Source organism: Xenopus tropicalis, chromosome 4 (genome assembly GCF_000004195.4).
Source record: "Xenopus tropicalis strain Nigerian chromosome 4, UCB_Xtro_10.0, whole genome shotgun sequence".
NCBI lineage: Eukaryota > Metazoa > Chordata > Amphibia > Anura > Pipidae > Xenopus > Xenopus tropicalis.
Genome location: NC_030680.2, coordinates 137,697,344 through 137,723,394, shown reverse-complemented (window position 1 = coordinate 137,723,394; position 26,051 = coordinate 137,697,344). Strand labels below are relative to the sequence as shown.

Genomic DNA, 26,051 nt, shown 5'->3' with positions numbered 1-26,051 from the left:
ATTAGACTTCAAAAATGCTTGGCCTGCAACCGGGGCGTGGTTTGCGCTTGGACATAACACTGTACTGCATGGTGTGTTACCATGGAGGCAATTGCAATGAGCCTCTATTGTACTTAGGCAACAAATGGTGCTTTGGCAAACGCGTTTCACATCTGTGTCAAAGCCACAGATCCTCCTGTGTGCAATGAAAGTTACTGTGGTTACAAATATGGTGAGTGATGTCTCCCTGAGAGCTGAGGGGGCTCTATATACACCAGGAAGCGGCCACCAATCAAGAGCACATAGAGAAAGGCAGCTCCAGGCTGTGTGAATACAGCTTAGTGCGTGGGGGAGGAGGAGGGAAACTGCAGTATGCAGTGGGGGAAGGGAATTCAGTGCTATCCTTGCTCTACCGGAAACCCCGTGGCTGTTCCTTTGATACATTCCCTAACTGACAGCACATTAACATTCAGCAATTGTGCCCTTCGCTCTGCCGGAAAGAAGAAGAGGTATGATTGTGCCTTTGAGATATCCCACGGGTATAAATGGGGTAAAGGATGGGAGCATTTGTCACACATAAAGAATTTAACAGACTAAGGGGATGAGCTTTAAAAGCTGGGGGTGGATTTTTTTCTTCTTCTTCTTCTTCTGTATTGATTGATCCACTTTATTTAATAGCTTTGCCATGACAGGGGCAGATAGGGGGAAAAGAATGGGTTGGAGGAAGACACAAGAGAAAAGAGCTGAGCGTGTTCTTCAGAGCAATGGTTTACAGGTGGCTACAGGATAATGAGGCAGGCTCATTGGCCCAGGCAGGCGGCTCATTTCTATAGGTGATGGGTTTTTCATCTGGCAGATGCTGAAGCAACACAATTAAATATCTTTGTAATTAGCTGCCGTGCATGATGGACTGAAGCAAAAGCAGAGCGGCATCTGCAGGTTTTTTTTGCTCTGGTAGCTGAGAGAAGGTTGCCAATAGCACTGCATTTGGCCAGCTTTATTTCCAACATCCATGGCACGGCATTTGGTTAACCCATCAGCAGCCATGTTCTATTCCAAGAAACGCGCAGAGTCGAATTCTTGACATTCCATTTCTAGACCACTTTTGGCGGGGGGTTGTTTATTAATAGAATACGGACGTCATCGTATGACAAGCCAGGTGTTTAGTACAGAGAATTCATGTTTGAAGATGAATAGCAAGGCTTTTTAAAGGACATTTAAAAAAAAAAAAAAAATAGTTAGCACTGCTAAATAAATGTGGGCCTAGTGTTTCTTAAGCCAGCCCGACACTGTATAACTTTGCAGTTTTCAATCAGCTTCTCCACTGAACTAGTAGATATTGCCTATCGGCCTTCTCAGGTGATGGCTCCTATCAGCCCATGCAGTCACATGCAGTCACTCTCATTTCAGGGTCTGCAAAAACCTCATCCATTCCCAGAGAAAGGCTTGGTTTTCAGTTTTGAGACTTTCCATGATCCAATTAGAGTCTGTTCAAACCATCTCTAGTTCTTGTAGCCACCTCTAATGTGCCCATATACTTTCACTAGCTGCAGATACTTTTAACCTAGTGGGCAGCCTGCTCACTTCCGTTCTCCCCACCCAAATCAATATCTGATCGGACCTCTGTCAGCTGTTAACAAGGCATGGTGTAAATTATACAGTTGCAGACTTTGGGCTTTGGGCTGTGGACTTGGTCTATGGCCTACAGGTCTGTTCAGCAAAGCCCCACATCCCCCCAGTCATTGACCTAAGAGCAAGCCCAACCTAACCCATCACTTTTCCTTTTGCAATCTACTCAATTAGTATTTGCCATATATGCCAACTTCTGTCAGTCTCTTAAAGATAACAGCCAGGGGCTTTAAAAGACAAGGAAAATATATAGACACCATATGGCTCAACACTCATACCCCACTGCCATGTTTTTGTTTTCTTTTATAAAGTCTAGGTCTTGGATGCCCATCAAGCATGATGAACAAGACGACAACAGGGTAGGCAACTATCAATATTCTATCTCTAATATTAATATTGACACAAACAGTTGCAGTCAATAATCATAAAGGGAGAAAATGTTTATGGTTTTAAATGTATATGCCTTTATTTTATTATAATTTTTAATAGTGTTAATTTATCTAGCGCCAACATATGCCATAGTGCTTTACATAGATTATACACACTCACATCAGTTCCTGTCCCTATCACATTCACACATACATGAGGGTCAACTTTATCAGGAGCCAAATAACCTGCATGTATGTTTATCCTTAGGTGGCTTACTTACAAGTCACATGGTACCACCATCATTTATTAATATGAAGACAGTCATCTTGGAGATATAATTGTATGGAATTGGTCAGCACACTGGCCGTGCATCTAAAGATGCCATTTGGAAACCAGTCAGGAACATCAACTTTTGCCACTATTATCCTATTATTTATCGTCTAATTGACTTTCCATAAACAGATATTGTTTGTTTCCACCAAAACCACTAAAATATACAAATCTGCCCAATACACGTTACACCCAATGTCTGTTTTACTAGAATGTTTGTTCCAATCGTTCCTTGGCACATTTATCCTAAAAATGGTATAAACCCTTGGGTCTAACAATACATGTATGGTTGGCTTCAGAATGGATAGAAAGAAGACGTCCTCTGCACTCACCCATTATCAATATATATATAAGACATTAAGACATTCTGTGCACTGAGCTACTAAAAATGCCCTTCCCTTTAAAAAAAACCAAGGATTGTTTGTCCTTATATTGCAATATAATCAAGCTGGCCAACTATGACAAAGCCATCCCTGGTCTGGCCAGTTCCTGCACTTGCTTTCATCTGACTTCAGAATGGCCCATTTTCCATTTGTTAATAGGATGGTAGTAATAAGGATGATGTTAACAAAGTACAGTAGAAGCCTTCTTAAAGCAGTAAGCATACACATGCCTCCTTTTATAGAAATTGCTATAGAAATTGTATTGCCCTAGATCAAAAATGATAGAATAACCTTTCACCATTTGCCTAATATACAACATAAACGATAAGCTCTTAGAAACTCTGCATATTTAGTATCTCTATAATTTTCATTGTAGGTTGTAAGGTAGCCACCATACATGAGGAAAGAGAAAAGTTGGGCACTTGGGCTAATTTAACCTTACAGCCCAAATGTACAGCACTTTGAAGGAGGCCTATTTCAGACTGATACCAACCAATTCCCCAATACCAATAGATGTGAAAGTGAGAGAAGCTTTAAAATGCTGATTTAAGTATAGGGGCTGATTCTTGACCTGTGTTTATCCACAGGCCGAGAATCCGCCATGTATGACACTAGCCTAATCAGATAGATAGCCATTTTATTTTTGCTGGGAAGACAAACCATACTTCATTTGAGTTGGGTGGGACAGAAAATAGTAGTAACATGACGAATAGATTTGAATGTCCCTGTACAAATTGTCTGCAATCAAGGAACATTAAAAGGGACAAAAAAAAAGAATTGTACTTGTTTGCATAGTACAATTACCATGAAGAGACATATTTAGCTGAGGAAGAGATACTGGCAGGCAGTAAAGATTACTCTCATTGTGTAGGCAAAGAAGAGATTTCAATATCCAAATGACCAATGACTGAATTCCTGATCAGACAGCAGAGAAGAGAACACATACGCAAATAATCCCATTTCCCAACAGGTATTATCAACTGTGTATATAAATAGAAAGTGCTCATCACAGACTTGCAGCTCTGGCTGGAATAAGGAGTATTTATGGAACAGGGAAATATCTCAGAAGGCAGGTTATTTAGATCTGTGAGTGGGAATCACCTGACGTCTATGAGAAAATATATGGGATCATTTAGAAAAGCAGCCTGCCTACAGCTGCGATGATTTTCCCTATGACAGCAATAACAGCAGGGTGTAATCTGATTTCCAGGCATGCATATAGGAATGCGCCGTGGTTAAAAGCCAAGTTCTAATAGACTAAATCATTTGCTTTATTGCTTGGTATCTCAGCAGCGCAGACTCCTCTGTTCCTCTGAGTAATGAAATGTATTCTAATTGGCTGCGAGATCCCTGGAAAGTAACCTTTGGCCTATACGGATGATAACATTTATATAATTGGCTTTAGATTAGAAAATGTATGAAGATACAAAGGTGCTAATAGTCTGAGGGAGTGCTTGGGGAAGTCGGGAGCAAGTGCACTGAAGTCTTTTATAAGTGTCAGACTGATCTATTTGTTTTCTGTCCATGGGGAAACTACAGCATCTGTGTTGATGTACTGAATCTGTGTTCATATACTCATTTAAACAGGAAGCATCTGTTTTGAAGGCAACTTGGGGGGGCGGGTTGTTTTAACAGATCAAAATTGGTCTAAGCTGAACCTGTTAAGCTGGCCATACACGTGGCGATCTGACGAAACATCGTCAGATCCGCCACACACAGTCAGGGCTGAAACAGCAGATAAGGAGGTAGAAACAATAGGATTTCTACCTCCTTCTGCCGATTCAGCCCTGACGGCAGATTTTGGTCAGGCGCATTCTATGGCGCCCGATCAAAATTTTCTAACCTGGGCGATCGGCGAGTCGTCCGATATCAGCAGCTTCCTGCGATATCGGTCGACTCGCCGACATGCCATACACGCACCGAATATCGTACGATAGTATCGGTGCGTGTATGGCCAGCTTTAAGGTCGCCATACACTATAAGGTGGTCACCAAGCAAGTGGATCTTCTCCCGATATGCCCACCTATGGGTGGGCAATAACTGGATAATTTAATCATTTAGCCCTAGGGCCAAGCTTGGGGGCTGTATCAATGAGCAAATGCAGTCCCCAATCTAATGGAAAAATCAAACCTACCCAAACAAGATCGGGCTGATTTCAGGCCAGATGTCAGGAAAGGCCCGTCGTTAGTGCCCATACATGGGCAGATAAGCTGGCGAATCAGTCTAAAGGACCAATATCGGCAGCTAAAATAGGTCCGCGTATGGTTACCTTTATCTGTCACTGCCCTGTCCTTGGGAGGATGTGGCATCAGATGTCCCATAGGAAACAGTTACACCATAGCCAGCTACAAGTGAGTTTTCTGTGATTTTACAGAATAATCTGTAGTTTTTTAGATATTCTGGGTAGAATCACCTTGAAGACCTCTTGCAATTATGTGTTACAATTCAATACAATGCTTTTTCACCCCCAAAATATTGTGGGCCCAGTGCAACATTGCACTTGTGGATAAAAAAATGCAGCATCAGACTAACCCTGTCCTTACCACCTGCTGTAAAATACGGCCACCATCTTGCCTCCATCTACATCACTGCTTTTCAGGGCTGTAACTAGGGGTAGGCAGAAGAGGCAGGTGCCTAGGAAAAAACAGTAATAGAGGGTAGTGGGTGGAGAGGGTAGGAGCAGTAGATGACGAGCGGGAGCAGGGGGCAGATGACACTAGGGGGTTGATGGTAATGACCAGGAGTGGAAGTGCTTGTCTAGGGTGCCTTTCCCTGTTGGCCTGGCACTACTGCTCTTCCCTGCTCCCTCTGTATTTTGTAAATATGCCTGCTGACCCTTGCATACATCACCATCCCCATAACTTCCACTGGGACATTTATTGCAAAGTCCGAGTGTGTTTTCACGAGAAATTAGCAATAGGCACACATGCCAAGCCCATGTCAGAGAAAATTGGAATCAGAAGTGCCGTGCTTCAACGTTTTAGAAATCAAATCTTCCAGTTACAGCTGCTGCTAAAGTATGAAAGACAGAGGTGCTATGAAAAAGCACCTGTTAGGCTGCATTAATGTTTTTAAATGATTGAAAATGCATGAATGGAAAGTTGCCTAGAATGACATTTTCTTTCATTGGGCATTACATTGGATGGGGATCCCCTTTAAGGTGCCATTGATTATACAAAAAAAAAAAGTTAATATGAGATTACAGATTATAAAAAGTTGGTAAAGCCAAGGATGTTTATTGCTGTGTTGCCAAAGTAGGTTACTGTTAGTGCTTGTTCTAGTATGTGCTCCCCCAAAGCCTATGGCCTAGTCAAGTCAAGTCATTAGTGCGTTTGCACCTAGGGGTAGGGTTGTCACCTCTTTACGCAAAAGATACTGGCCGCAGTGGGGCTGGTTTTGGCATAAATGGGTGGGCCTTGATATCACAGGGCAGAGTCATAACAAGGGGCAGAGTTGCCCATCACACGTTAAATCAGGAATGGATTTGGTGAGTCTTTGGGAGCTAGGAAGAGAAGAATATGTGGGATCGAAGGCAGAATAGGGCACATTACCAGCTAGGCAGGTAAAATACCAGCCAGGTGGCAACCTTACCTGTAGGTAAACTCAATGCAGTGTGCAAAGTGCAATATGCAGATGAAAATAAACATTTTTTTAACCCACAATGCTGCCTTTCCCCAGAATTACAGCATAAATGCAGGCATGCAGAGAGTTGCACCTACCATAGTGGCCCCCATTCAAAATTAATGCCCATGTGGCTTTTTGTAGATTGGATGCAAGTTCTACCTAATATTTTCACAATGGGGATTATTATTATTATAATCAAGTTCCTTTCATGAATGGTTTTCAATAGGCGCAACATTTGCACAATTGCACTCATTTCTGTGTTTGCAAATGGCCCTTAAGTACTTTTTGCTGCAACTAATGAATCGGCAATGCCTGCTGGAAATAACATGAGACAATCTTTGCACTCTTCAATTCTAAGAATGGCCTCTTAGTAAATGGGGCTTCTATGTATTTATGTAATCTATGTAAGGATGTTATTCATTTTAAGGCTGATTGTTAGTCCTTTAGTAGTGCTAGTGGCAACAAATATGGCACACTTAAGGGCTCTGGCACACGGGGGAGATTAGTCGCCCGCGGAGTTTTATCGCGGGCGACTAATCTCACCCGTGTGCCAGAGCCCTAAGACAAAATAAATACTGGTTCTCTCTCACATTAGTATTATCTGGCATAATGAGCAGTAATCAGCATGGCTTTATGAAGGGCAGGGCATGTCAGACAAATTTCATTGCTTTTTATGATGAGGTAAGTAAGAAGCTGGACAGTGGGGATGCAGTAGATACTGTATAATCTATTTGGATTTTGCCAAAGCATTTGATACCGTTCCCCACAAACGACTGCTTTCTAAGCTAAGGTCTATTGGTCTTAGTGAAGTCGTTTGCACATGGATAGGAAACTGGCTGCAGGATCGGGTACAGAGGGTGGTTGTTACTGGTACATTCTCTACTTGGAGTAAGGTTTCTTAATGGGGTATATAACTTGTTCGTCAATGACCTAGGGAAGGGTATTGTAAGTAATGTATTAGTATTTGCAGATGACACAAAACTTTGCAGCCCAATTAATTTTATCCATGATGTAGCATGCTTGATCTGGGCAAACTGGCAATCTGGGCGGCTAAGTGGCAGATTATTCAATATAGCTAAATGTATGCACATGGGGTGTAAAAATATGCAGCCACTGGTACCCTTAGGTAAATCCATAATGGAGAAGGACCTTGGAGTCCTTGTAGATAATGAACTTGGCTGTAGCAAGCAATGCTAGGCAGCAGCTGGGGTCCTGAGTTCAATCCAAGCCAGAGCACTTTCTGCAAGGAGTTTGAATGTTCTCCCCATGTCTGCATGGGTTTCCTCGCATACTCCAAAAACATACAGGCAGGGTAATTAGCTTCTGACTTAATTGCTCATAGTTTGTATGAATGCTATAGGGACCTTAGATTGTAAGCTCCTCTGGGACAGGGACTGATGGGAATGATGAATAATCTCGGTGCTATATAAATAACAGGAAATAAATAAAATAAATAAGCTCCTTCCAGCATACACAAGGACAACCATTCTGGTTACAAAAAAATTAGGTTCTGTCTAAATATTTGGAAAAAAAATTGTTACTGTGAGAGCTGTGAAGTTGTGAAATTCTCTCCCCAAATCAGTTGTACTGCCTGATAACATTAGATAAGTACAAGAAGGGGCTGAATGGCTTTTTAGCAAGTGAGGGAATACAGGGGTAGGGGAGATAGCTCTCAGTACAAGTGAGGGAATACAGGGGTAGGGGAGATAGCTCTCAGTACAAGTGAGGGAATACAGGGGTAGGGGAGATAGCTCTCAGTAAAGTGAGGGAATACAGGGGTATGGGAGATAGCTCTCAGTACAAGTGAGGGAATACAGGGGTAGGGGGGATAGCTCTCAGTACAAGTGACGGAATACAGGGGTAGAGGGGATAGCTCTCAGTACAAGTGAGGGAATACAGGGTTATGTGAGATAGCTCTCAGTACAAGTGAGGGAATACAGGGGTATGGGAGATAGCTCTCAGTACAAGTGAGGGAATACAGGGGTAGGGGAGATAGCTCTCAGTACAAGTGAGGGAATACAGGGGTAGGGGGGATAGCTCTCAGTACAAGTGAGGGAATACAGGGGTAGGGGGATAGCTCTCAGTACAAGTGAGGGAATACAGGGGTAGGGGGGATAGCTCTCAGTACAAGTGAGGGAATACAGGGGTAGGGGAGATAGCTCTCAGTACAAGTGAGGGAATACAGGGGTAGGGGGGATAGCTCTCAGTACAAGTGAGGGAATACAGGGGTAGGGGGGATAGCTCTCAGTACAAGTGAGGGAATACAGGGGTAGGGGGATAGCTCTCAGTACAAGTGAGGGAATACAGGGGTAGGGGAGATAGCTCTCAGTACAAGTGAGGGAATACAGGGGTAGGGGGGATAGCTCTCAGTACAAGTGAGGGAATACAGGGGTAGGGGAGATAGCTCTCAGTACAAGTGAGGGAATACAGGGGTATGGGAGATAGCTCTCAGTACAAGTGAGGGAATACAGGGGTAGGGGGGATAGCTCTCAGTACAAGTGAGGGAATACAGGGGTAGGGGAGATAGCTCTCAGTACAAGTGAGGGAATACAGGGGTAGGGGGGATAGCTCTCAGTACAAGTGAGGGAATACAGGGGTAGGGGAGATAGCTCTCAGTACAAGTGAGGGAATACAGGGGTAGGGGGGATAGCTCTCAGTACAAGTGAGGGAATACAGGGGTAGGGGGGATAGCTCTCAGTACAAGTGAGGGAATACAGGGGTATGGGAGATAGCTCTCAGTACAAGTGAGGGAATACAGGGGTAGGGGGGATAGCTCTCAGTACAAGTGAGGGAATACAGGGGTAGGGGGGATAGCTCTCAGTACAAGTGAGGGAATACAGGGGTATGGGGGATAGCTCTCAGTACAAGTGAGGGAATACAGGGGTATGGGAGATAGCTCTCAGTACAAGTGAGGGAATACAGGGGTAGGGGGATAGCTCTCAGTACAAGTGAGGGAATACAGGGGTAGGGGAGATAGCTCTCAGTACAAGTGAGGGAATACAGGGGTATGGGGGATTGCTCTCAGTACAAGTGAGGGAATACAGGGGTATGGGGGATAGCTCTCAGTACAAGTGAGGGAATACAGGGGTAGGGGGGATAGCTCTCAGTACAAGTGAGGGAATACAGGGGTAGGGGAGATAGCTCTCAGTACAAGTGAGGGAATACAGGGGTAGGGGAGATAGCTCTCAGTACAAGTGAGGGAATACAGGGGTAGGGGAGATAGCTCTCAGTACAAGTGAGGGAATACAGGGGTAGGGGAGATAGCTCTCAGTACAAGTGAGGGAATACAGGGGTATGGGAGATAGCTCTCAGTACAAGTGAGGGAATACAGGGTTATGGGAGATAGCTCTCAGTACAAGTGAGGGAATACTGGGTTATGGGAGATAGCTCTCAGTACAAGTGAGGGAATACAGGGGTATGGGAGATAGCTCTCAGTACAAGTGAGGGAATACAGGGGTAGGGGGGATAACTCTCAGTACAAGTGAGGGAATACAGGGTTATGGGAGATAGCTCTTAGTACAAGTTGATCCAGGGACTGGTCCGATTGCCATCTTGGAGTCAGGAAGGAGTTTTTCCCCCTCTGAGGCAAATTAGAGAGGCATCAGGTGTTTTTTTTTTTTTTTTACCTTTCTCTTGATCAACTAGCAGTAAGGCAGCTTATATATAGGCATAAAAGTTTGAACTTGATAGACGTGTGTCTTTTTTCAACCCTATGTTACTGCAGTCTCACCCCCTGACACCCCTGAAGTTCCTATATTATCAGTGTAACTACAGGAGTGACGGGGTGAGACTGCAGCCGCTGGAGGATGAGGATGGTATGCACTTCATGGGTGGGGAGGTGGCCCTGATGCAAATTTTGCAACAGGGTCCATGGATGTTTAGTTCTGTTTTTGTTCTGTCTGTATGGCTTATAAAATATTATTTGAATACAACTCTCAGCACCTTCAGACAGATATGCATCTTATCGATGTAATTTCAGTCCTTGTGTGTCCAGGCTACCTCTTCTTCTATGCTTGTGCTAAGCTACAGTATATTGCTTCCTCCCTGCCTCTTCTGCTAGATTGTGCACATTTCACCCATTGACTCTGGGAAACACTGGAGCTACCACTTCCATGGTGGTATTTCCAGGGCTCCCCCAGCAGGTTGCCTGAATAGGTGCTGCAGAGGTGCAAAAGCAACACACACATTTTAGCACTATGAGCCAGAAGTGATGCAACCATTTACATTTGTCTGCAGAGTGGAGACTTCCAGTCTACTAATGGACTCCCTTGGCACATAGGGAGGGCAAAGGGCATCCAGGAAGTGAAAGGGCCAGGTCTTCTGCCCACTTCTCTTCAGATCTGCTCATTGGACACACTGGCTAGATGGATGGGTCAGTCGAATGTTGCCTTCCTACTGACTGCACTATGTGAATTTAAGCTCATGGGCTGATGGGTAGGATTTCTCTAAAAAACTAACCTGTCAGTGGTCACTATCGGATAACTTAAATTTTTTTTGTCACCCAGGATATTAGAAGTCACTGAGGGGTCATATAAAGACACAGGGAACTCTGAGTATCACTCATGTATTATAAGGGATAATGTACCCCCTACTGTAAATGATAAGGATATTAGCAATCACTGAGGGGTTCTGTGCCCATATAAAGGCACAAGGCTGCAGGCTGAGTTATACAGGGAACTCTGAGTATCACTCATGTATTATAAGGCATAATGTACCCCCTACTGTAAATGATAAGGATATTAGCAGTCACTGAGGGGTTCTGTGACGATATAAAGGCACAAGGCTGCAGGCTGAGTTATACAGGGAACTCTGAGTATCACTCATGTATTATAAGGGATAATGTACCCCCTACTGTAAATGATAAGGATATTAGCAGTCACTGAGGAGTTCTGTGCCCATATAAAGGCACAAGGCTGCAGGCTGAGTTATACAGGGAACTCTGAGTATCACTCATGTTTTATAAGGGATAATGTACCCCCTACTGTAAATGATAAGGATATTAGAAGTCACTGAGGGGTTCTGTGCCCATATAAGGACACAAGGCTGCAGGCTGAGTTATACAGGGAACTCTGAGTATCACTCATGTATTATAAGGGATAATGTACCCCTTACTGTAAATGATAAGGATATTAGCAGTCACTGAGGGGTTCTGTGCCCATATAAAGGCACAAGGCTGCAGGCTGAGTTATACAGGGAACTCTGAGTATCACTCATGTTTTATAAGGGATAATGTACCCCCTACTGTAAATGATAAGGATATTAGAAGTCACTGAGGGGTTCTGTGCCCATATAAGGACACAAGGCTGCAGGCTGAGTTATACAGGGAACTCTGAGTATCACTCATGTATTATAAGGGATAATGTACCCTTTACTGTAAATGATAAGGATATTAGCAGTCACTGAGGGGTTCTGTGCCCATATAAAGGCACAAGGCTGCAGGCTGAGTTATACAGGGAACTCTGAGTATCACTTGTGTATTATAAAGGATTATATGCCCTTTACTGTAAATTATAAAGATATTAGAAGTAAATAAAGGCTTTTGTGACCATATAAAGGCAAGATGCCAAAGGCTGAGTGCTTAGATTTGTCATGGAACTGTTCATGTATTACAACACAGGGTACATTATTTATTACAATACAAACATTTTAGTGAGCTCTGTGGGAAATCACATCACTAAGCACCGATTATAAGGATATAACTTTATAAGGATGTTTATGGCTCTTGTGTATAATATCCTAATATTTCTCTCTCTCACTCAATTCAAAGAGTGATAATACAAACATATAGCTATACAAGTAACGCCGTTTCTCTCCTGACAATGGCTTCATTATCATCCGCATACAGGCTCCTTATCTATTTATATTTCTGCTGCCCAACACACAACACCACCACTGCTATAGAAGGAGATTCCCCTGTGCTTCTTTGTGCACTAGTGGTCCCAACAGAAGATGATTCTGCTCAGGGGGGCCGGGGGGATACATTTCACTGCAGTGCACACTACTCCAGGCCCAGGCCTATGTAGCCTAGATCCCCTCTTGTTCATTGATACCATGTACACCTCTGACTGGCTGAAGATATGAGGGCACTACTCTACACTAAAGTCAAAAGCATTAGTGATGCAGAAAGAAATTTCCCAACTCTCACCTGAACCTAACCTGCCCCTCACCAGCCCATGCCTGAAGCTTTGATGTGTTTTAAGTGCCACTACCTAAATTACCCCAGTTACCTTTGATTCTGTTAGCAATGGGCTGCAAATGGGAAGTTAGCACAGGTATGGGATCCCTTATCCAGAAACCCGTTATCCAGAAAGCTCCGAATTATGGAAAGCCCGTCTAACATAGACTCCATTTTAATCAAATAATTCAGAATTTTAAAACTGATTTTCTTTTTCTCTGTAGTAATAAAACTGTACCTTGTAATTGATCCCAACTAAGATATAATTAATCCTTATTGGACGCAAAACAATCCTATTGGGTTTAATTAATGTTTTGTTGATCTTTTGGTAGACTTAAGGTATGATGATCCATATTGTGGAAAGATCCCTTGTCCGGAATACCCCTGGTCCTGAGCATTCTGGATAATGGGTCCTACACCTGTACTGTGACCCATGCCTAGAGTATTTTGTTGGCCCAAACCCACCCGACTCATTCACCACAAATATGGATATTTGAAGTCACCTCAAAGTTCTATCACCTGTATAAAAGAACTGCAATACCTTGTGCCCTTTATAATGGATGCATGAATTCCTGGATTCAGTTTGGGATTTGCCTGAATCCTAGGACTTTTTGCAGGATTTGGATTTGGATAAACCCTTAAAATCATGTGACAAAACAAAACAATAGTTGTCTTTTAAATTGTTGCAAATTATTATTAATTTACTCAAATGTTGAAATTAGTGTTTGGATTCACTCAAATCTTTTGTGTAAAATCCTGTGTTTGCTCTCTGGATATAGTTTAACAATGTTGGTTACCTATAAGTAGTTAAGATGGCCATACATTGGTACATTGGGCAATAAAAGTTGATGATTGAACCCCTCAAGATCAGCTTGGCAGCTTATTGGCCCCTGTCAGATAAGAAAGCCTTTCCAATCAAGGACCATATTAGTACATTATATCTGTCCTCTCCCAATGAGATGCCATAGGCTAAGTGTCATACTGTTTGTGTGAAACCCAGAGGTGGCAGCTGGCAGTAGATTTCTCTTCCATAAAACAGAAGAACCACAGCCAGCCAACACTCATCTTCACCAATGACCTTGCCGTGGTACTTGGACCCCACTTGTTTCAGAAAAGCCAGGGAAAGTGTGGTACAGACAAGGATGGGGAAAAACTATAGTTGGGCACTGGCAAGAGGTCAGGACTGGCAGCAGGAGTCGAAAAAACAGAAAATCACACTAGAACAGGCTTGAGCAGGATCGAAGGTCTCAGCGGCTAGTTTGGGCAAAGAAATTTAAAAGGGGAGGGAAAAACAAAAGAGCCAATGAGAAAATATAAACTAAGGATGCATAATATGATGCCAGTGTGCCCACTGCGCTGTGATGCCCCAGTATGTCCAGGGGTTGGATAGGGCACACTGGTAAGCTTATACCCATATTACACCACGACTGTCTGCCCTGCGGCTCAAATACATCCCAGCCGTGCACATTGGTGACCACCACTCCCTGCCACATCCATTTATTATATATATATATATATTGCCTGGCTAAGTGCCACCCCATGTACCCGTATGGCACCAATATCCCCCACAGGCGCCACTCTGCCACCATGGAACCCCTTGTAGCTCTGTGACCTGTACAAATTCATTTGGCCAAGAGACTTGTGCCTTTCTTTGCTCACAAAAATGGATCTATGTGATGGAAAAACTAGATCATAAACTTCTGTCACCAACATCAATGATTCCAGGAGGCTTCCCCCCTCACATATTCCCCTAACATATTCCCCTCACACAGCTTAGAGGTCACACAGAGGGAGGGGGCTGTCGCCTCTAAGTGTTTGGGAGGAGCAAGTGGCAAAGTAGTTGGTTCCCAGCATGGCAGGCTGCTCCCCAACTGCAATACACTGGGAACAATGTAAGTGGCAGACAGATCGCTAGAGGGCGCTCCCGGACCCCTCGGCCTCTGCACCTTATAACTAGCGGGGGCGACGTTACTCGCCATAGACAACCGGGGGCGCTAGATGTTCGGACGGAAGCGAGGCGCCACTTCCGGTGCACAGTGGGGCGGCCATTTTTTTTATTTTTTATTTTTTTTTTAATTTTTTTTTTTGGAGCGTCGGAGGGCGAGCCCGGGAGTGACCTGGGGAGATCGCTGAGCGCAGGGCGGCAGCGTGAGGAGACGCGGTCAGGAGCCGCCGGGCGGAGACTACAGGCAGCGGCCCCCAAGCAGGTAGGAGATCGGCGCGACCTGCCCGCACCTCCCCGGGGGACTCGCCGCCTCCCAGGGCCCCACATGGGCGGGGGGAATGTGCCACAGTGCGGTTACACTGTGCCGAGGCGGGACTGCCCTCCCCTGGGAGCCTGCTGCTGCGGGACTGTAGCGCTCCGACGTGCGTCATGGTGCGACTGGGGACTGTGCGACTATGTCTGCCTGCTGCTGCGCTTTGCCTGTTAGTCAGGTATTTGTTTATACACAGCGGGGAGGGTGGGTCGTAAAGTGCGTGTGTCTTCACGCAAAACCTATTTAGACAAGGCAGCCTCATCCTGACATTAAAGTTTTATGGAATTGATTCATTTATAAAACTTAGTGCCTCTGTCACTTCCACCACTGTGGGCACCCTGACACCCTTCTAATTCCTGGGGTGATAGTGCTGAGGGTCGCCCAGTAACACATTATTCCCTATCACCCACTATAGACCTTACGGATTCCTATCCATTGCGGAAATTTGTTCCAATTTGGAAAATTCCATTGAATCTAAGTATTTTTTGTAAAGGAATTGATTGGTCCTAGTGGAATAGAGAAATGAGGTGCCAATATGCTTGGGAAACCCTCATGTCTACTAAAGTCTATCCCTGTAGCTGCTACAGGCACACAGTGCTCCTACACAAACCAACATGCTAGGTTACTCGCCCAACATATGGACAGACACATCTATTGATCTTTATCATCTTCTTCTTACTTGTACAACAGCGGTTCTCAACCTGTCGACCATTCACAGCGGTCGCCTAAGACCATCGGAATACACATATTTCTGAGGGTCTTAGGAACCGAGACACCGCTCCTCTATGGTTGGGGGGCACCACAACATGAGGCGCTGTATTAAAGTGTTGTGGGATTAGGAAGGTTGAGAACCACTGTTGTAAAACCTTTATTTCCAGGCCAGGTGATGAGAGGGTGATGCACAGGACGGCACAAAATGGCAGCCCAAGGGCAGACAGGTGATGAGAGGGTGATGCACAGGACAGCACAAAATGGCGGCCCAAGGGCAGACAGGTGATGAGAGGGTGATGCACAGGACAGCACAAAATGGCGGCCCAAGGGCAGACAGGTGATGAGAGGGTGATGCACAGGACAGCACAAAATGGCGGCCCAAGGGCAGACAGGTGATGAGAGGGTGATGCACAGGACAGCACAAAATGGCGGCCCAAGGGCAGACAGGTGATGAGAGGGTGATGCACAGGACGGCACAAAATAGCAGCCCAAGGGCAGACAGGTGATGAGAGGGTGATGCACAGGACGGCACAAAATAGCAGCCCAAGGGCAGACAGGTGATGAGAGGGTGATGCACAGGACAGCACAAAATGGCGGCCCAAGGGCAGACAGGTGATGAGAGGGTGATGCACAGGACGGCACAAAATAGCAGCCCAAGGGCAGACAGGTGATGAGAGGGTGATGCACAGGACAGCACAAAATAGCAGCCCAAGGGCAGACATCAGGTGATGAGAGGGTGATGCACAGGACAGCACAAAATGGCAGCCTAAGGGCAGACAGGTGATGAGAGGGTGATGCACAGGACAGCACAAAATGGCGGCCCAAGGGCAGACAGGTGATGAGAGGGTGATGCACAGGACAGCACAAAATGGCGGCCCAAGGGCAGACAGGTGATGAGAGGGTGATGCACAGGACAGCACAAAATAGCAGCCCAAGGGCAGACATCAGGTGATGAGAGGGTGATGCACAGGACAGCACAAAATGGCGGCCCAAGGGCAGACAGGTGATGAGAGGGTGATGCACAGGACAGCACAAAATGGCGGCCCAAGGGCAGACAGGTGATGAGAGGGTGATGCACAGGACAGCACAAAATGGCGGCCCAAGGGCAGACAGGTGATGAGAGGGTGATGCACAGGACAGCACAAAATGGCGGCCCAAGGGCAGACATCAGGTGATGAGAGGGTGATGCACAGGACAGCACAAAATGGCGGCCCAAGGGCAGACATCAGGTGATGAGAGGGTGATGCACAGGACAGCACAAAATGGCGGCCCAAGGGCAGACATCAGGTGATGAGAGGGTGATGCACAGGACAACACAAAATGGCGGCCCAAGGGCAGACAGGTGATGAGAGGGTGATGCACAGGACAGCACAAAATGGCGGCCCAAGGGCAGACAGGTGATGAGAGGGTGATGCACAGGACAGCACAAAATGGCGGCCCAAGGGCAGACAGGTGATGAGAGGGTGATGCACAGGACAGCACAAAGGGCAGACATCAGGTGATGAGAGGGTGATGCACAGGACAGCACAAAATGGCGGCCCAAGGGCAGACATCAGGTGATGAGAGGGTGATGCACAGGACAGCACAAAATGGCGGCCCAAGGGCAGACATCAGGTGATGAGAGGGTGATGCACAGGTCAACACAAAATGGCGGCCCAAGGGCAGACATCAGGTGATGAGAGGGTGATGCACAGGTCAACACAAAATGGCGGCCCAAGGGCAGACATGGAAAGGGACAGTGTTTACTGTACTGTTTAATGTATCCGCTTTTTTCCCTAAGAGTCGTTGATAGATCACTTATTAGTATATACATTATCTGTTGGTTGATTTCAGTGAGAAAATGTAGGTCCCCTAAATTTTTTTTTTCATGTAGACAATGAAATTCTAGGAACATGTGCAATTGGTCTTTAGTGTATGCTGTCTTTTCTGTAACTCGGCCTTTAGGAATTGTTGTGGCATAGTGGGTCCTGTTGTAGTCAATATACAGGCAGGTTAAATGATGAAAGTGACCTTAAGCTGGCCATACATGGGCCAATAAAATGTCCCCACTTGGCTCTTCAGACTGAGTTGGCATCCTGTTAGCCTGTATTTGGTACCTTCTAGTCGGCCTGCCCAACTGATATCTGGCTGGAAATGAGAAAATCCAGTTGATAAAGGTGAACATCTGAGTCTTAATGCAGTCGTTTCTTTCAGGAGATCACCATAGGCCCCCTTATAAACGGATCATTGGACCCACAAGCCAAATGGTTTTATCTGCATTTGGCAAGGTCTGTCAGTGTATGGGCAACTTTGGGCTGAGGAGGTTAGATTTTAAGCTTCACTGGGGCAGACTGTTGTAAATGATGAACTCTGTCAGAACTGTATAAAGAAATTGTAATAATAATGGCTATTGGTTGGTATGGTTCCAGTTACCCTAAGGAAGGACTGGTCGAACCTGAACAGAAAAAATGAAGGTCTAGCTTCCGAATGAACTGACTATACAAATCAACCATTTCTTAGGAGGTAGACTAAAAGCAAAATACAGGTATAGGACCCATTATCCAGAATGCTCGGGACCAAGGGTATTCCGGATAAGGGGTCTTTCCGTAATTTGGATCTCAATACCTTAAGTATAATAAAAAATCAATAAAACATTAATTAAACCCAATAGGATTGTTTTGCATCCAATAAGGATTAATTATATCTTAGTTGGAATCAATTACAAGGTTCTGTTTTATTTCTACATAGAAAAAGGAAATCAGTTTTAAAATTCTGAATTATTTGATTAAAATGGAGTCTATGGGAGACGGGCATTCCGTAATTCGGAGCTTTCTGGATAACGGGTCTCCGGATAAGGGGTCCGTTACCTGTACAGGTATCGGACCCCTCATCCAGAAAGTTCCATATTACAGAAAGGCCATCTCTCATAGACTCCATTTTAATCAATAATTTACATTTTTACAAATTATTTCCTTTTTCTCTGTAATAATAAAACAGTACCTGTACTTGATCCCAACTAAGATATAATTACCCCTTATTGGGGGCAGAACAGCCCTATTGGGTTTATTTCATGGTTAAATGATTCCCTTTTCTCTGTAATAATAAAACAGTACCTGTACTTGATCCCAACTAAGATATAATTACCCCTTATTGGGGGCAGAACAGCCCTAGTGGGTTTAATTGCAGAGATACGAATTACGGAAAGACCCCTTATCTGGAAAACCCCAGGTCCCGAGCATTCTGGATAACGGGTTCCATACCTGTAATTCTAAACTCTTTTAAGTACAAAATAGTCAGCTGGCTGGTTTAAGGGCCACTGGAGTGTTAGGTGCCGCAGCCCTTGGGGATGTGTAAGCCAGTATTCCCCCTCCTACCAGACCTGTGACATACCCTGGGCATTTCCCATTCACATGTCTGTGGCCGTGGGGGATTTGTTTAGCAAGGTTATTTCTGAGAGGGTTGTCTGTTACTGATCAGTGCATCTTACCTTGTATTACGTGTTGAATAATTTAAGCACATAGTTATATAGTACTATTTTTTCCGGCTAAACAAATGTACCTCCCGTGTCTGAGGCAGAGTTTATTTAGAGAGATTGGTCCTAGTTAATTTGCAGTTACACCACCATTTCCAGAGCAATGTTCCTCTAAGCTGCATTCTTATTCACAAAATGTTATGGCCATAGCACACAACAGATTGTGGTGCACACCAAGATTTGTTCCCAAATGACCTAAAGTTGTACTTATTTGGTGCTGACCACTTCTCTATACACACAAATGTTTCCAAGTGTTCATGTGGCCCTAAAGAATACTGACTATGGGCCTCCAAACATTTGTAAAGTTAGCCTGTTCTGCAAAATATATTATATATTGCAAGTTAGTCACCACTGCGCTGTTTACAATAATGCTCCCTGCCATTCCCTGGATCTACATTTCTTTGGGAGGCAGGGTTTGTTTACTGTTGCCATAAGCAGATCCACTTGTATTGCAATGTCGGATTTGGCCACCAGTGTGGTGGGGCAACTCATCTAGCCTAATAATCCTGCTCCCAAGGCACTGCATCAAGGGCCCAATGTAGATTTTACCAGACGGGATTTACAAACCTTTCCAGTAGTGTGCCAGGCCACAACCCATGGGGCCAGTGGGTTTGTGCAAGCCTGTCACTTTTTGAAATGGTTGCAAGCTGAACTCTGTTGATGGCCCTCCCTGCTGGTGACATCAGTGTGTACCTAGTTCTTTTGCACCCAGCTGCCATCACTTATTTATATACTCACGCCTCCAGTGATGTCAGAAATGAGTGCGTTGCTCACAGGTATTTAAGAAATGGCGGCTTGCCAATTAGGAGAGGGCAGGTTGACTTTTTGTCAACCCACACCCAACTTTTTTCAACCCGCACTTCTGAATAGTTCCCTCCCAAATAATGGATGGAAACACTGTTGCTTTAGTGACATAAACAGTCAAATAAGCTGCCATTTCTACATCTAAGGAAGAGGTATGTAGCCTCCAGCCCATCAATAAATGTAGGCAATTCCCTACAGTCCTTCTTGAAGAGAACCATTTTTGGTGAATCTTAATGTATTGGGTTCCACATGTATGTGCTTTTTAAAAAAAAAAAAAAAAAAAAAATGTTATCACAATTAGCAGTCATCTCTGATAGATTTTTTATTTTTTTTTAAATAATTTCTGATAAATGCAACAAGCTTCTTAAGCATGCTGTAAATTCATTTGCAAGCGTTAACTTCAGATGTATGGTTTTACGTTTGTATGAATGTTTAATAACAAAATATTGGTGACTGTATAGCTTTCATTAAGCTAATATTATTGTACATTTCTCAAGCAGTCGCCAGTCTAAAACAAGTCTAGGATTTTCCAGCACTCTGTGGGTGGAGATGGGTGAAGTACCTCATATGGCCTTCCTGATTTAGGGTGGCGCTGTTGGTATCCATGTCTGTGCTGAGTCATCGTCAGGAGATTTTCGTAAACTGCCTTCCAGACGAAAGATTTGTCTTCAACCTCCTCCATTTAAATGTCGTTGTTTGACTATAAGAGTTTGTCGGCTGACTGTTTATATAGAATTTTCATTTAGAATATCATTTAAATCCGTTTTATTTCTCCATATTGAACGTGTATAGGGTCTCACTTTGTGCTTCCTGCTGGCTCTGTTTAATAAGTGCTCCCATCCCCTTACATTTTTCTTTAAGGTTACATTTAACATGAGTTCCTTGTCAGGCACCATCAAAGGTCTCTGATTTGGACACCTATACTTGAATATGAGAACCCATTGTGTAAGGACTGCATCAAATATCTGCTGCAACCTCACCTAGCTGCATTTTTAAACCTTCCTGATAGATATGTCAAATAGTGAGCCAGTTATCTGTCTGTGTATAGGGCACTTGGGATGCCGCCCGACCGATATGTTTCGACTACGTCTGTAAGGGACCAAGTTGCCAGCTTTGTTGGCCTATGTATGGGCAGCTTAAATTTAGTGGCACACTGGATGTATTTTTCTCAGCTGTTTTTCACTATTGTTTGTTTTTGTCTTCCTCTTACCCTCTACAACGATGTATGTGAAAGCCTTTTTTATCTGTGCTCCAAAACACAATCTAAGTCTAGATTTTTTTCTTCCTAATTTCGCTCCATTAAACTGCATTCTGTCTGTATTGCCCTGTTGTATTCACAAACTTACATCCAGATCCTTCCAAATAAGATTGAATTGATTTGAGATCACATCCTTCATTTACTCACAAAGTATGGTCATACAATTATTACAGAAAAAAATGTAATCACTTTGGCTGGCTAGATCACATGAGCTATCTCTTAAGCTAGGAAGCCAGTATCTTGAGAATAGATAGCACATTTTACAAAGGCAGTTGCAGCCCCTTGTGTTGAGTATGATGTGGGACCACATCTGTACTCAGAATTGTTTTACTTTTGTAAAGTTGTGGCATTACCATGGGAGGTAGTCTTAGCTTAGTTCTAATTCAGCATACAGTGATGTAAAAAAGTATTTGTCCCCTTCCTATTTTTGCATAATTGTTACACTGAGTGGTTTCTGATCCTCAAGCAGTGTAATATTAGAAAAGGGAACTTGAGCAAAAAGGACAGTTTTGAAGTTACTACATTTGGGCAGTTACTTTTTTTAATGGGTAGTATGGATGTTAGCCATTGGACCAAATGTAATTGGTAATTAGGTCAGCCAGTTATTTGGTGACTCTAAACCTCACTTCACATTGTACCTTTCCATGAAATTAACATGGTTATCACAGAGATATATATAAAAGTGCTAAGCCAGGCCTCCAGAAGGGTCTGAGGAAGGGGTGTGCATCTGAAAAGTAATAAAGTGGATCTTCTTCAGTTGCCTTGGCCTGCTGGTTTAATTTTGTAATTGGTAAGAACACTATGCCACCATCAAAGGTAATTCCAGAGATTGAAAACAAAAAAAAACAAAAAGTTGTTGAAACATATCAGTGATGACTTGGATGATTACTTGGAACAATAATGAATCTTCCTGGAGGTGGTCAGTCTGACCTCCAAAAGAGTTCAATAAAAGAACTGTAAGCCTCTGTAGCCTAGGCTAAAGTCATTGTTCATATCTCCACTGTAAGAAACTGGTCAAATATGGCATTTATGGGAGAGTAGCAACACTGAATCCACTGCTATTCAGTTGTATCATCAGTGTTCAGCTCATTTTTGCAAAAACCACTTGGATGATCCTTAGGCCTTTTAGGGGAAAGTTCTATGGGCAGACAAGTCTTTGGATAGCACAGGTCCTGTTATGTCCGGTGTAATAACCAGTAAGAACATCATGTTAGCAGTCAAATATGGTGTTTGTAAAATGACAGTGTAGGAAAGCTTTGCTTTTTCAGGATCTGGACATTTTTCCGTTATTGAGGGAACCATGACTTCACCTCAAGGACAGGTTTCCAGGCATTCTCCTTGAGAATTTTCAGTTAAGAAGTGATAAGTAGGTTATGCAATAAGTCAGCTAGTCTACCTCTGAATGGCTGAAGAGAAACAAAATGAATCCTTTGGATTGGCCTAGTCAAAGTCCTGACTTTAACCCAATGCAGAACCTATATCGGATGTTAGGGGACAAACTTTTGTTTCTTAAATAAATGCAGTAATTTTAAAATGGTGTGACAAATGCAATAATCAGAAAGGGTTGTTTTTTTTTTTTTTTTTATATGTAATTCTTTAGAATTCCCCCCCTTCCCCACATATTACTGCTTTTCAGCATTTATTAGATGCCTTTTCTTACTTGTAGAAAAAAATTATAACTAGGAATTAACTTTTTAGATACTTAGGTCCTTGGGTGTGAAAATTAGATCTACTTATTTATAAATGTGTCTAGTATAATTGATAATGTACATTTTTGTCATGGATTTGTCCTTCAGACTTTATGTTTGTCACTTATCATTTCTTTGGATTATGCTATAAAATGAAATTACCCCAAAAATCCATGAACCAAGTGTTTTTGTTTTTTTTTATAGTTTTAGCACTTTCTCACAATAAACCACTGTGACAGGTTGAAATGGTGGCAGTTTTACTGCTGTTTTTCTGCTGTGTTGGATCAGTATGGAGGGCTGAATGGGAGCCATTGTTTGCTTAGAACAGCTGTGTGAGCTGGGTTGCTTTCTGTTCTGGGCACACAGTCATCAGGTGGAGTTTCTAGAACCCCAGAGTTTATTGTACTTCTAAACAAAGACAAAATATGTAACCTTTATTCAAATGAACAGGTCTTGTTTAGTACATGTGGAATCTAATACAAGGACAGTGATTGTATACTCCTGTACTATTTTTTTTAATGTTCAGTCATTTTCTCTTGCAGTTTGTAACTGTATTTTCACCTTTCTTTTTGAGGTTTTCAAGAAAGGCTTTTACATTGTGAAACTTGAGAAGTTTCTTGCAACCTAATGCCATGAACCTTGAGGTGGCCCATATGGAGGAAAAGGCAGTCCACTCTTGGTCAAGACTTTCATCTGCTGGAAAAAGGGCTTTTGAAGAAGCCCTGAGGGTTTTCAACCCAATGTCGAAAGACTTGACAGACACTGAGACACAGTTGGTGACCTTCCTTCAAGGTCTTCGAGAGGAAGGCTTTCAGCCAACCATCTTGAGCAGCAAGGATGTCTATGGTTATAATTCCACAACTGCAGATGCTCCTCCTCCTCCAGTCTCCAAATGTCCACCAAAGAATGCCTCTACAGTATCAGCACCATCTAAAGCTCAATCAAAAAGCACAGTAAGCAAAGCATCAAGTACGTCAGTGGCTATCTCTGTACACTCTCATAGAGCCGCAAAAAAAGATTCTTCTGAAAGCTCTACAAATCTTTTGTTGCAGTCTTTAAACCAGGAGAAGACTGATCAATCAGATGTGTCAGCCACAGCCTTTCCATCCAGTATGTATCCTGGTGTTTACCCTGCAATGAGATTGTCGGTTGTCCTTGAAGCATTGGTTCCGTTAAATGAAACTGCATCCTCTTTGGAGTCGAAACTTAATCAACACTCAATAGTTGTTGCCTCAAAGGGAACGGTCTCCAAATGCTCATCAGAACTTGTAGATGCCAAAGCCTATCAGTGTTTGCTAAAAAATGCGACCGATCTGGAGAACCATATTGCTCCTCTAAATGGAAAACTCTTAAAAGGACCCAATGGCAAAATATTAAAAGAGAACAATGCTAGCAAAGCCTCTGGGATACTGAACGGGCAAAACGGAATTAGTTCTTCCAAGAGCTACAATTGCTTGGTTCAGACGAAACACAACTCTAAAGTACAGAAAGAGGTTTTGGGTAAAGCCCAAGCTTTAGTTGGGCAGAACTTGCACAGTACTACCTGCAAAAAGAGAAAGCTAGCCGATGACATTCAGGACCATCACTCCGGTAACAGAAATCACTCTGCTGCTCTGGATAAAAAAGCCACAGTTAGTAAGGAAAAATTGGATTCACTCCGATCTAAAGTCATAAAAGTGGACAGATCATTTTCTGATGATGAGCTCAGGAGAAGAGCCCAAAACATCCTCCGAGTGAACCTCTCCCCTGTTATCCGAATCCAGCCCTTGTCCCTAACAATCGTTTAAAATCTCTCCTTTTTTTCTTCTAACCGTAATGGATTGCATTTTATTCTTTTAAACTGTTTTTTGGAGATCCGCTAACGATACCATAAGGGAGATACTCTGACAAACAATATTTGGGATGTATTTTGTCTGTGGCGGCCCAGCCACTGTTACCCCTAAACCTAAAGACCATACGTCCAGGGAGAAGGTGGTACTGGAGCAGGGAAAGGGGGAAACAATCTGGTAACAAGTCTTTTAAAATAAGTTCTTTAATACATGGCAGTATGTATATTTTGTGCAATAGAAAAGAAACATTTTGTTAAAGTATATGCACTGTGACTTTTTTTTTTTTGCTTCTACTTTTGAATTGCAGAAATGTCTTATACTAGGGATACCCAACGTTCAGCACTTTTGTGGGACTGCAGCTTCCAGTATCTGGTGGGCTTGGGGGATACTTTTAAGTTCTTCCCCTCCAGCTCTGTAGAACTGCTGAGTGCTGAATTTTGCTTGTCCCTGGTTTTATTTTTGGGGAGGAGTGGCTTAACTATTGTCTCCATGACCTAAGAACTGTTAGTGGCACTTTATTTCCTTTGTATATTTATGTTATTAAAACACACACACACAAGTTCATTTAGCTGTGCAGTTTGATTTGTTTCACTGGCTACATGTTGTAAATAGAAATCACTTTATTTTACTTATTTCATCTTGTGTGTAGAATGTTTTGGGTCAACATAAGTGATTGATCTTGGAGTCTGCAGGGGGTATGATATACACAGTGTTCCCCCCACCCTGCAGTGAAGAACTTGACTGCATTGTACACTCTCGGTTTCTAGCACATGTAGGGCTTTGAGTGCACTACTAACACTTGAATGCCCTGTGTGTCACAATGTACAGTCCCCCTTGGTTGGAGTAATCTCATTGGCAAGACGTACAGCACATAGTGTTCATATAGTTATCCAGCACATAGTGCTCTTTAGTTATCAATTCCAGCACATAGATGGCTCTTGGTGTGTCAACAGCACAACTGCCCCACTCTAAGCAAAAAATTAGCATTGCTCATACGCATATGCCAAACCCTTTGTCTCTTCTATTTCTGCAATGGCATTTTGCATTCCTCAAGGTGTTTTAGTGGATTTTAATATGTAATAGAGACTGCCGTCCAGTTACACATTTTACCTGATTTACCTCCCTTCACAGAACTGATGGGTTGTGCCTTTCTTGAACCCATGACTAATTATTCACAAAATCTGAGATAATAACCATTACCACCTTCCCTTGCATCTTTACGAAACCTTGCACCATTGCCACTGCTAGTATCTGCTTAGAGTACTGGTATTTGTATCTCTCATGATGGGCACTGTTTGACTGTCCTCAATTTATAGGAATAAAAATTCCTGCTTGTAGCTGCAATTCTATCCTTGTTTTAAGGAAGCATTTGTCTTTTGTCCCACCCCTTTTCCAATAAGTGGGTGTCTTTTGGGAATGCTAGAACATTCTAGCTATGACAACTGCTTCCTATTCACCATCATGGGAAGTGGCTGCTGGTTTGGATGGGTGGTTGCCTTGGGT

The 26,051-nt window shown here is 43.4% G+C and overlaps 1 protein-coding gene across 4 annotated transcripts; it reads left to right on the top strand.

Moving 5' to 3' along the window:
* The first annotated feature begins 385 nt into the window (after positions 1–385).
* ccdc71 (coiled-coil domain containing 71) lies at positions 386–25,112 on the top strand. 4 transcript variants are annotated; one of them, XM_018093001.2, is made up of 3 exons: positions 386–488; positions 1,920–1,967; positions 23,294–25,112. In XM_018093001.2, the coding sequence occupies exon 3, from the start codon at positions 23,352–23,354 to the stop codon at positions 24,504–24,506; it is 1,155 nt and encodes a 384-aa protein (XP_017948490.1). In that variant the 5' UTR covers positions 386–488; positions 1,920–1,967; positions 23,294–23,351; the 3' UTR covers positions 24,507–25,112.
* Positions 25,113–26,051: the final 939 nt, after the last annotated feature.

What these genes read in the sequence shown, in the direction of transcription:
- ccdc71 (XM_018093001.2), top strand. Translation starts at nt 23,352, where the DNA reads ATGAACCTTGAGGTGGCCCATATGGAGGAAAAGGCAGTCCACTCTTGG.